This window comes from Schistocerca nitens, chromosome 1, assembly GCF_023898315.1.
Source record: "Schistocerca nitens isolate TAMUIC-IGC-003100 chromosome 1, iqSchNite1.1, whole genome shotgun sequence".
NCBI lineage: Eukaryota > Metazoa > Arthropoda > Insecta > Orthoptera > Acrididae > Schistocerca > Schistocerca nitens.
Genome location: NC_064614.1, coordinates 764,870,201 through 764,882,307, shown reverse-complemented (window position 1 = coordinate 764,882,307; position 12,107 = coordinate 764,870,201). Strand labels below are relative to the sequence as shown.

At 39.6% G+C, this 12,107-nt stretch overlaps 1 protein-coding gene and 1 non-coding gene across 2 annotated transcripts in view; both read left to right on the top strand.

The window, feature by feature from the left end:
• The first annotated feature begins 3,338 nt into the window (after window positions 1–3,338).
• Window positions 3,339–12,107, top strand: part of LOC126237032 (odorant receptor 43a-like) — a 34,080-nt gene continuing 25,311 nt past the window's right edge. Inside the window, exons 1-2 of the mRNA XM_049946795.1 lie at window positions 3,339–3,599; window positions 11,785–11,884. Of these exons, the coding sequence (XP_049802752.1) occupies window positions 3,346–3,599; window positions 11,785–11,884 (354 nt within the window). The 5' untranslated portion in view covers window positions 3,339–3,345. The remainder of the gene's footprint in view (window positions 3,600–11,784; window positions 11,885–12,107) is intronic.
• On the top strand, window positions 4,261–4,333 carry Trnaa-cgc (transfer RNA alanine (anticodon CGC)). Its single transcript has one exon. It is a non-coding gene; the product is annotated as a tRNA-Ala (tRNA).

The window sequence follows — 12,107 nt, the reverse complement described above, 5'->3', positions numbered from 1 at the left end:
TTATGAACATTTGGGAGGACACATAAATATCCATTGACCCATTGGTCCATTGATCGTGACCGGGCCAAATATCTCACGAAATAAGCGTCAAACGAAGAAACTGCAAAGAACGAAACTTGTCTAGCTTGAAGGGGGAAACCAGATGGCACTATGGTTGGCCCGCTAGATGGCGCTGACGTAGGTCAAACGGATATCAAATGCGTTTTTTTTTTAAATAGGAACCCCCATTTTTTATTACGTATTCGTGTAGCACGTAAAGAAATATGAATGTTTTAGTTGGGCCACTTCTTTCGATTTCTGATAGATGGCGCTGTAATAGTCACAAACGTATAAGTACGTGGTATCAAATAACATTCCGCCAGTGCGGACGGTATTTGTTTCGTGATACATTACCCGTGTTAAAATATTTACACACTATGAGAAAGAAAAGCTTTGCTTCGAAAATCTCCGTTTTCTTTTCACAGTCAGATAAACTGTTCCCCATATATAGGGGAGAATGAGATGTAGAGGACACCCAAAGAAGGGAGAAGAAGATTAGGATGTATGTCCAATTTCCAGACATACTTAGGAAATGTGAAGCATTGCTGGATCGATGTTATTGTATATTACTAATCATTCCCTATATCTTACTTCAGCTTTTTCACTTATTTCGAACGTCTTGGACTAATGCACACCGTCGAACGCGTTTTCTATGTCGGCAAATCCTATGAGAGTTTGTTGATTTTTCGTGCAATCTTTCTTCTATTATCAAGCACTACGTCAGAATTGCATCTGTGTTGTCTTTACCTTTCCTAAGGCCAAACTGATTGTCATCTAACACATCCTGTTTTCTTTACCATGCTGCTGTTTATTGCTCTTGTCAGCAGCTTGGATGCATGAGCTGTTTTGCTGATTTTACGATAGTGTTCATATTTTTCTGCAAATGCTGTCTTCGGAAACATGTGGAAGATATTTCTCAGAAAGTGTGATAGTATGTCGCCAACCCATAGATACTACACACAAACTTGAACAGTATATGCTTGCCTTTTCCACCCATGGTTTCAGAATTTCAGGTGCAATGTTGTCTATTCACTCTGCCTCATTTGACCTCATGTGTTCCAGAGTTTTGTTAAATTTGTCTGTAATACTGATACGTCTTCCATATCGGATCCAATTTATTCTTTTGTCGCTTCATAAAGACGAGTCCTTCCATTTATAGGGACCCACAGTGCACTCTTTCCATCTACCTACTCTCTCCTCTGCGTCCAACAGCGGAATTCACATTGCACTATTATTGTTACCACAGTTACTTTTAATTTCACTGATCGTTTTGTCTTTTCTACACGGTGCCAGTCCTCCAGACGGTTATTTCCTTTTCGATTTCTTCACATCTTTCCTACAGGCATTTCACCCTGACTGCCCTGCACTTCCTGTCTGTTTAATTCCTAAAAGACTTATTTTCCTGTCTTGGTCGCGCGTGATTAGCCGAAAGGTCTGAGGTGCTGCAGTCATGGACTGTGCGGCTGGTCGCAGCGGAGGTTCGAGTCCTCCCTCGGGCATGGGTATATGTGTTTCTTCCATAGGATAATTTAGGTTAAGTAGTGTGTAAGCTTAGGGACTGATGACCTTAGCAGTTAAGTCCCATAAGATTTCACAGACATTTGAACATTTTCCTGTCTTGTCCTGAACACTACTTTCGCCGATCTATTGAAGTATTTCTTTTGGTACCCAAAGTTTCTATGCCGTTATCTTCTTGTGTCTATGTTGTGCCACGTCTGTGATTGTCCTTATTAGCAGTTAAATAAAATTTGATTCAAATGTGTGTGAAATCTTATGGGACGTAACTGCTAAGGTCATCAGTCCCTAAGCTTACACACTACTTAACCTAAATAATCCTAAGGACGAACACACACACTCATGCCCGAGGGAGGACTCGAACCTCTGCCTGGACCAGCCGCACTGAAAATATGATTATCACAAATGAAATTTCCATTGTTATTCTGAGTTTCCATATTAAAACATCACACTATAACAGTTCACGGTAGCCTAATAATTGTTGATACAAGAATGTAGTTCGCCGACTGCTGCTACTAACTAAGAATGACGATATTGATTTGTCAGCTAAGTTGTAATTACGCGCATTATCGGCAAATTAACCAGTTCATCATTCACTGCTGCCCTACCGTTTGACGGAAATCTTCCAAACTCATATTTGAAAACATCTGCAAACTGCTCAAGATTTATACTACACGTAACCTGAACAATGATACTTTCACCGCACATAAAGGCGTTGGGCGTTGTGGAAATAGATAGCAAGACATGCCTCCTACAGAAGAAGGTGCGCTTACCTCCCAATCTTCCAGAGAACCGGCGATGCAAAATGGATGACGATGATCTACTCCAAAATAAAGAGATGGCACAGGAGAAGAATTTGTGGCGGGCCGCAGCAAACCAGACATAAGACTGATGACACAAAAGAAGCACCACCTGTTACGAAGTTTGCTAACACCAAAATAACAGTGCAACAATATAGCTATAGCAGACATACTGATGTACAGACCAGTTTTAAAGATGATACCTTTTTTGTGTTGTCAGTTCCTCTCCTGTCCCAGCTTCTTCGTCTCAGAGTAGCACTTGCCCCCTATATCCTCTGTTACTTGTTGAATATATTCCAGTGTTTCTCTTCCTCTATAACTCTGACCCCCTACACCTCCATCTACTACCATGGAAGATATTCCCTGATGTCTTAACAGATGTCCTACCACACTGTCTCTTCATCTTCTCAGTAATCATCCTGTCCTTTCTTCTTGTCATAATTTCCATATGTTACTTTATTTGCTGATTTTACGGAGAACCTCCCTTCCTTATCTTATCAGTCCGCCAAGTTTTGAACATTCTCCTATAGCCCCACATATCAAACACTTTCTTCTCTTTCGGTTTTCCTACAGAATTTACATAAGCGAAAGATCAACCAAGAGTGCAGTAAATTACTGATAAGTTCCAAAACAAGCTCCAGATATAAGATGTGTATTCCTGGTTGTTCATGGTATTTCGTTCATGTTATTTCGTTCATGATAGCGTATGGCACAGTTCTGTCGTGAACGTACCAATTATGTTTTCTCTTTGTTTTTTCAGGTGACCACATTACAGGCACTCGCCGGTTGGGTCTCTGCTCCACTACTGGTACGCGCTTTCCGGACCTCCGACGAGGATTCAGTTGAATCCTATCGCCAGTTTCCGGTTCCTCTCTGGTTCCCGGGGAATATATATTTGTCACCAACATACGAAATACTTTATCTAGTTCAGTTTCTATGTGTAACAGTGACTCCTCAAACTTCGACTTGTATAAATATCTTCTTCGTACACATGATGCTGATGGTTGCAGCAGAACTAGAAGTTTTGAATGTCAACATCTCATCTATGCAGAAAGTTCACCTAAAGCTTGAAGGGTCTGAAGATCAAGAGCAGAGACGTCGGAATAAAGAAAAGTATGAAGAGTTCGACATTAAAAGTAATGCATTTGTTCATAACATAGGTGATTCGTCGAAGGAAGATGTCTCAGACGAAAATATAAATCTGATGCTGGTGAAGAACATTCAGCACCATCAGGTAATCCTCAGGTAAGCAAGAACGGCTTCTGTGATAACTGGACACACATTTCAGATTGTAGTGGCCACTCTTCGGCAAATAAAGAGTCGTGTTGTAACTTCCTGAAACATTAGAGCTGTATATTGGACTGGAGAAGTTTTCCAAGACAGTCTGCGACATGTAGAAAGAATTGCGAATATTTTGAAGCTTTGTAAGAGAAAGGAGGCATAAGGCGTAGCTCAGTCGCGAAGAGCATTTCCCACAAAGGTACACGGAGCAAACAAAATCCCAATGAACGAAGTTACAGGGAGAAGGAGTGTGACATCATTAGCAAACTGCCGAGGCCAATGACTACCTCAGGTCAATGACAGACAGTATGCAGAGAAAATAACAAAAACATGTAATCCAAACACACTGTAACACTTCTGACTGTGTACAAAGTCTTTGTGAAACCATAGTATCGTAATATTTTTGTAGCTTGTTTTGATTACTAAAACTAACAGTGTAGGTGATGATTTGCGTTTGTTTTTGACGTTCTGTACAATGTAACAGGTCAAATACCTGAAAGTAGACAAACAAAAATACTATTTTCCTTTGAGGCACACTTTTTGCCCAACATACAATCATCAAAATCTTGGATCATTTGCACAGTGATGCAAGTTGAATTAAAGCAAATTGTGTCTCTAATCACCGAGCGAGGTGGCGCAGTGGTTAGCACACTGGACTCGCATTCGGGAGGACGACGGTTCAATCCCGTCTCCTGCCATCCTGATTTAGGTTTTCCGTGATTTCCCTAAATAGTTTCAGGCAACTGTCGGGATGGTTCCTTTGAAAGGGCACGGCCGATTTCCTTCCCCATCCTTCCCTAACCCGAGCTTGCGCTCCGTCTCTAATGACCTCGTTGTCGACGGGACGTTAAACAACACTAACCTAACCTGTGCCTCTAATCTTAGATCATTACTTCCCAGCAACTACTACTATGCTGTGTAAGCATCTTTACTTCAAAAATAGTAGTAATTGATGTCAGTATATATACTGTAAACACGCACAAGTCCACATCCGGAAGCGGGGTCGTCTGTGAAATACAGTACATTCGCACTGAAAGCAAATTTGTTACGAACTCCAATTTGCAGCCAGAAGACAACTGACTTCCTAGGTGGAAAGTGCAGCTGTTTATTCAAGTATCGAATATTGCATAATATACAAATATTAGAGTCATTAGACATGTTAAGAACCTTCTAGTAATGATAAATATTAAATAACAAATAACTACTGATTGTCTGATTTGAAGTTGCATCCCCAGTATGCCAACTAGCGATAATAACTACTACGCCATACCGCATACACGACAGCCAGTGACACTGCTCCCTCTCCTAGGAACACAGCTACCCGCTGTTTCAGAACTTAAAAAAAAAGAAACAAGATTAGAGTGTAACGTCCCGTCGACAGTGAGGTCTTTAGAGACGGAGTACAACTTCGGGTTATCGAAAGGCTGGGGACGGAATTTGTCCATGCCCTTTTCAAAGGAACCATCCCGACATTTTCCTGGAGCAATTTGCGAAATCACGGTAAACCTAAATCTGGATGGCCACATGGTATTTGAAACGCCGTCCTCCTGAAAGCGAGTATATTGTGTTAACCGTTGCACCACCTCTCTCGATCAGAAGTTCTTAGTGGAGTCGACTACAACACCCTGGACCTAAATCTACTCAGTGGCCCTGTGTATGGTATTGTTGGTGGATCCGGACAGAACAGACACCACACACACATACGTATACGAGTACTACAACTATAGGCACGAGTGTCTTGATAATTGCAGTGCCGACGCACACGCGGTTCGCGCCTCTTGCAGGCGTACAGGTCTTACTGCCACCAAGTAGTGTCGGATGGAAGTCATGTCCAGATGGCCGAAGCTGTAGATGCAACCATTCGCTTTAACTGGAAGATCCGAGTTGGAGTCCTGTCCAGCACAAATTGTAAACTTGTACCGTCTAATCATTTCGATGCCCGATTGTGGCTGGAGTCGGTCTCTCCTTCGAAAGTAACGTACCTTTCATCAACGACATCACGACTGAGCAGAAATTACCTCATAGCAACAACATAAGAAAACCACTACAACACAGAGGTGTATCCTAAACTGAATGTTTGGGCTGAAGAAGAATACTATATTTTCTGTGGGTTTCACATCAAACTGCTCTTCCTTTCATGAAACGTTGTTCCAGTGAATAGATGTCACTAGCACTATCATCGAATGTCTACAAAATACCAACAAAGAACTTCTGTAACTTCTTCATTGGACTTTCCTAGCCACTGAAAGTTGCCTGTCCATTCCATCAAAGTTACCTGTTCATTCAGCACATTTGTTTCTTCTCATTTTGTATTGCTTTTAATATATTGCGGCAATTATCTTTGCCGTTTTTCCTTGTATCTGCTGTGATCAGCTTTGGTTAAGCGATATAAGCATTCTGAGCAATCTTTTCACGTGGTTGCTGTATATGAATTTTTGGGGAGTCAGTTCGTTCCGACCAACGGGCAACCTTTGCAGTTTGTACGTCACACAGCTCACATTCTTTGAATGGGCATTCTCTGTTTCTACTCGTATTCATGTTTCTGTTCTGTTATGTGTTCCGATGACGAGGAGTCCTGTTTTGTGTCCCGACTTGTGAGACAGACTGCATTCCATTGGTGTCGAACTGTGATGGTGTGGAGCTTCTATAGAGTTGAAAGAACTGGATGAAATCATGTCAGTTATTTGTAGTGGTGAAGCTTGGATAAAGTGGTCACCCTGTTTTGGGATAGCTTGAACACGGGTACTTCACCATTAGGGAGGCAGCAATGTTGTAGCGTATGGTAAAATAGAAACTTGTAGGTCGCTAATACCTGACTGAATGGAAGCTGAATATAGCGCCGTTATTATATTTCGATTCGCGGTGTTGTCAGATTGGTCCCCCTTTCCGTATTATGAAACAGCTGTTACCTTGCTCAGTGTCGTGGAATGGTTACGTGATATTCCGATTCCTTGTCGTGAATTTGAATTTTGTATCTATTGCTTGTAATTTATTTACTGTGTTTAGTAACACTGTATAGTCTTATCAGTCTATTTCATCCGGGATTATTTCTATTTAAAATGCATCATTCCTTGTTACAGGTGCATGCCACAGTTCATAAATATTGTGGGGTATCGAAAACCTCATACTACTGAGCTACAGTCACGAAACATTAGTAGCAGCAGAATATGTTTGTATGTTATCATGTTTTAGGTGCATATAAGGTAGGTCGGTGGATGCAGTTTCGACAACTGCTAATAGCCAAATATTGAGCTTAGTGATTTCGCGCATTTTTATCATGTTACATGAGGAAGATATTTTGTTCATCCAGTCGTATCCGAAGGCTTGACAATTTTTTCCATTTATGTTTTTACTGTAGCCAAGGTAATAAGTAAGAGGACTCTTCATCGCATATTTCTGGCAGATGCAAATGACACCGCCTGTTTTGATGTATGATCATCACCTGCTTTGACTGCTGATTCCTTTCTGGTGGAGAACCTTTCCTCCCACGGCAACAAATCAGTGGAGGATAGTTTTCAAGAGAAGATAATTTAATCATCCATTCATTAAATGTAAAAACGGGACAGCCTGCTTATAAAACTTCGCTTAACAGACTTGAAAGAATTTCCATTTTCAGTTCTCCAGTTTATCCATTTCATTGTAATATATTCATCATGACTACTTTAAAAAGCCTTCTAAACAAATCTGTCCACAGTTCAAGTTGACACATAATTTACGGTGTGACATAACAAAAAGAAATTTCATTGTGTCAACCCAACAATAGCAATTATCTCAAAACTTTTTTGACATATTATAAATGTTAGCTAACCCACGTTTCTCAGCCGTTTTTGCACTGGGGCACACGCAAGTACATTTCAAACTTCCGTGACACTCCTATAGTGATTTTTTCCGTACGTACAAGAAACCAAACATATAAAGTATATACAACAATTTTTTTGCAATCAAACGATTATTACGTAAGGATCTTCAACAGGCACATACGAACACAAATATAAGGCATGCAGCAAAATAAACTCATTACTTAATTTTGTTCAGCGTATTCGGTGTTTCTCAACCACTGACAGGTTTAATAATGATTATCAGAGGTCATTTTTTACATTTAATGTTGTAACTGTATATATTAATCTGCAAATAAGAATGACTACTGTGAAACAGTGAAAATGTCAAACTCCTTGGTGAAGTGCATAGAAGATGACTGCGGGTGAATATCGCGTACTATTCTTAATACTTGCTTTGGTGCAATAGATAATTTTTTTATGTGATAACCCCAGAAAGTTGTGCGATAAAGCATCATTGAGTAGAAATACGAAATTATTTAAGATATTCATTCATTTAGCTTTGAATCTTGCTATTGTACCAAGAGATGTTGTTGTTGTGGTCTTCAGTCCTGAGACTGGTTTGATGCAGCTCTCCATGCTACCCTATCCTGTGCAAGCTTCTTCATCCCCCAGTACTTACTGCAACCTATATCCTTCTGAATCTGCTTAGTGTATTCATCTCTAGGTCTCCTTCTATGATTTTTAACCTCCACGCTGCCCTCCAATGCTAAATTTGTGATCCTTTGATGCCTCAGAACATGTCCTACCAACCGGTCCCTTCTTCTTGTCAAGTTGTGCCACAAACTCCTCTTCTCCCCAGTTCTATTCAATACCTCCTCATTAGTTATGTGATCTACCCATCTAATCTTCAGCATTCTTCTGTAGCACCACATTTCGAAAGCTTCTATTCTCTTCTTGTCCGAACTATTTATCGTCCATGTTTCACTTCCATACATGGCTACACTCCATACAAATACTTTCAGAAACGACTTCCTGACTCTTAAATCTACACTCTATGTTAACAAATTTCTCTTCTTCAGAAACGCTTTCCTTGCCTTTGCCAGTCTACATTTTATAACCTCTCTACTTCGACCATCATCAGTTATTTTGCTCCCCAAATAGCAAAACTCCTTTACTACTGTAAGTGTCTCATTTGCTAATCTAATTCCCTCAGCATCACCAGACTTAATTCGACTACATTCCATTATCCTCGTTTTGCTTTTGTTGATGTTCATCTTATATTCTCCTTTAAATACACTGTCCATTCCGTTCAACGGCTCTTCCAAGTCCGTTGCTGTCTCTGACTGAATTACAATGTCATCGGCGAACCTCAAAGTTTTTATTTCATCTCCATGGATTTTAATACCTAACTCCGTATTTTTCTTTTGTTTCCTGTACTGCTTGCTCAATATACAGATTGAATAACATCGGGGAGAGGCTACAACCCTGTCTTACTCCCTTTCCAACCACAGCTTCCCTTTCACGCCCCTCGCCTCTAATAACTGCCATCTGTTTTCTGTACAAATTGTAAATTGCCTTTCGCTCCCTGTATTTTACCCAGTCAATATCGTCAAAAGCTTTCTCTAGGTCTACAAATGCTAGTAACGTAGGTTTGCCTTTCCTTAATCTTTATTCTAAATAAGTCGTAAGGTCACGTGTTCCAACATTTCTACTGAATCCAAACTGATCTTCCCCGAGGTCGGCTTCTACCAGTTTTTCCATTCGTCTGTAAATGATTCGCTTTAGTATTTTGCAGCTGTGGCTTATTAAACTGATAGTTCGGTAATTTTCACATCTGTCAGCACCTGCTTTCTTTCGGATTGGAATTATTATATTCTTCTATAAGTCTGAGGGTATTTCGCCTGTGTCATACATCTTGCTCATCAGATGGTAGAGTTTTGTCAGGAATGGCTCTCCCAAGGCCGTCAGTAGTTCTAATGGAATGTTGTCTACTCCCGGGGCCTTGTTTCGACTCATGTCTTTCAGTGCTCTGTCAAGCTCTTCACGCAGTGTCGTATCTCCAATTGCGTCTTCATCTACGTCATAATATTGTCCTCAAGTACATCGCCCTTGTATACACCCTCTACATACTCCTTCCACCTTTCTGCTTTCCCCTCTTTGCTTAGACCTGGGTTTCCATCGGAACTCTTGATATTCATACAAGTGGCTCTCTTTTCTCCAAAGGTCTCTTTAATTTTCCTGTAGACAGTATCTATCTTACCCCTAGTGAGATAAGCCTCTACATCCTTACATTTGTCCTCTAGCCATCCCTGCTTAGCCATTTTGCACTTCCTGTCGATCTCATTTTTGAGACGTTTGTATTCCATTTTGCCTGCTTCATTTACTGCATTTTTATATTTTCTCCTTTCATCAATTAAATTCAATATTTCTTCTGTCACCCAAGGATTTCTACTAGCCCTCGTCTTTTTACCTACTTGATCCTCTGCTGCCTTTATTACTTCATCCCTCAGAGCTACCCATACTTCTTCTACTGTATTTCTTTCCCCCATTCCTGTCAATTGTTCCCTTATGCTCTCCCTTAAACTATGTACGACCTCTGGTTTAGTCAGTTTATCCAGGTCCCATCTCCTTAAATTCCCACCTTTTTGCAGTTTCTTCAGTTTTAATCTACAGTTCATAAGCACTAGATTGTGGTCAGAGTCCTCATCTGCCCCTGGAAATGTCTTACAAATTAAAACCTGGTTCCTAAATCTCTGCCATACCATAATATAATCTATCTGTTACTTTCTAGTATCTCCAGCATTCTTCCATGTATACAACTTCCTTTTATGATTCTTGAACCAAGTGTTAGCTGTGATCAAGTTATGCTCTGTGCAAAATTCTACCAGGCGGCTTCCTCTATCATTTCTTACCCTCAATCCATATTCACCTACTACTTTTCCTTCTCTTCCTTTCCTACTCTCGAATTCCAGTCACCCATGACTATTAAATTTTCGTCTCCCTTCACTATCTGAATAATTTTTTTTATCTCATCATATATTTCATCGATTTCTTCATCATCTGCAGAGCTGGTTGGCATATAAACTTGTACTACTGTAGTAGGCATGGGCTTTGTGTCTATCTTGGCCACAATAATGCGTTCACTATGCTGTTTGTTGTACCTTACCCGCACTCCTATTTTTTTATTCATTATTAAACCTACTCCTGCTTACCCCTATTTGGTTTTGTATTCATAATCCTGTATTCTCCTGACCAAAAGTCTTGTTCCTCCTCCCACCGAAATTCACTAATTCCCACTATATCTAACATCAACCTATCCATTTCCCTTTTTAAATTTTCTAACCTACCTTCTCGATTAAGGGATCTGACATCCCAAACTAAGATACGCAGAACACCAGTCTTCTTTATCTTGATAACGACGTCCTCCTGAATAGTCCCCACCCGAAGATACGATTGTGGGGACTGTTTTACTTCTCCTTATGTGTAATACTAGGCTTCAATACATTCCTTTCTCGAATACTTTGAATAAAGATTACAGTAAAAGGATAATATCCCAGTCCCTTTATTACAAAAAGGTTTAACAATAATATATTTTAACTGTCTAGAAAAATTTCGTGTGTCATTAATAGTTATTAAGTCAGAGCTAAACTTCATCATTATGTTTATAATTCTATCAGAAGCATTTAATTTTTTGGTTTATGGAAACCTCTATAATTCTATTAATTTCATTAAAGATTGTTCATACTACTTCTTGTTGATTATCTTTTTAATGAGATCTTTAAAATACTTTCTTTCTTTTTAGACTAAACTATTTGACTCTGTTTTTTCCGCTCAATTTGGAAAGTGATTTTTCCAAGTACTTGGAAGTCGTCAGTCAGAGTATAACCATTAAGTTTAATTGAGCAGCTGTTGTATGTTCTGTCTCTCATTTCTGTATATAATGCGGTCTGAATACTGTCATCAGCATTATTAATTTCTGAAACCAGTTTTCAGTGTCTCATTTTAATCTAGGTCAATAACTGCATGATTTTGCAAGTAAAATAAAAGAACTTATGTTTCTCCAGCGACAGAAGCCACAGGTCTCGCTAATGTGACTCAGTGTATGGATTCATTATTTTTTTTTTTGAAAACAGTGTTCGATGCCTTTACGTTAGTAAATTAAATTTGTTTTAAATTGTGAATATTACGCAGCTTCTTCATCATCTGTACATAAAAATGATATACTTCCGTTCAGTGCATTAATTCAGTGAGGCAAACCTGAACTTCTTTGTTTCATTGTCTTTAAACTGACTGCATCCTATAAATACGAATACTAATGTCTCCAACGATTTTGCTAGAATTTTATGTCAGTACTGTAACTTTTGTTCCAGATCTGTCTCCCTTTTGCAGAGAGTGATGAATGTATCAATCTTCATCCTTCTTTTCGTCAATATGACTGGGTTGTGTTCCTGTCTGTTCATTACAGCTGTGGTAAGTAAATTCTCCAATTTCTTTACCTCTAGAACACGTCAGTCAACTACGAGCAATGTTACATTCAATTCGTGTCATTGTTCGTAAGATATTCGGTAATAACTACAATTTTTTCCACAGTAGGCAGAAATTCGCACATGAGATAGAAATCGCCTACAACTTCTCCTTATCCTTCGTTTGTTTCCATACCCACACTTAACAGCGACCACAATCCATATAAAAA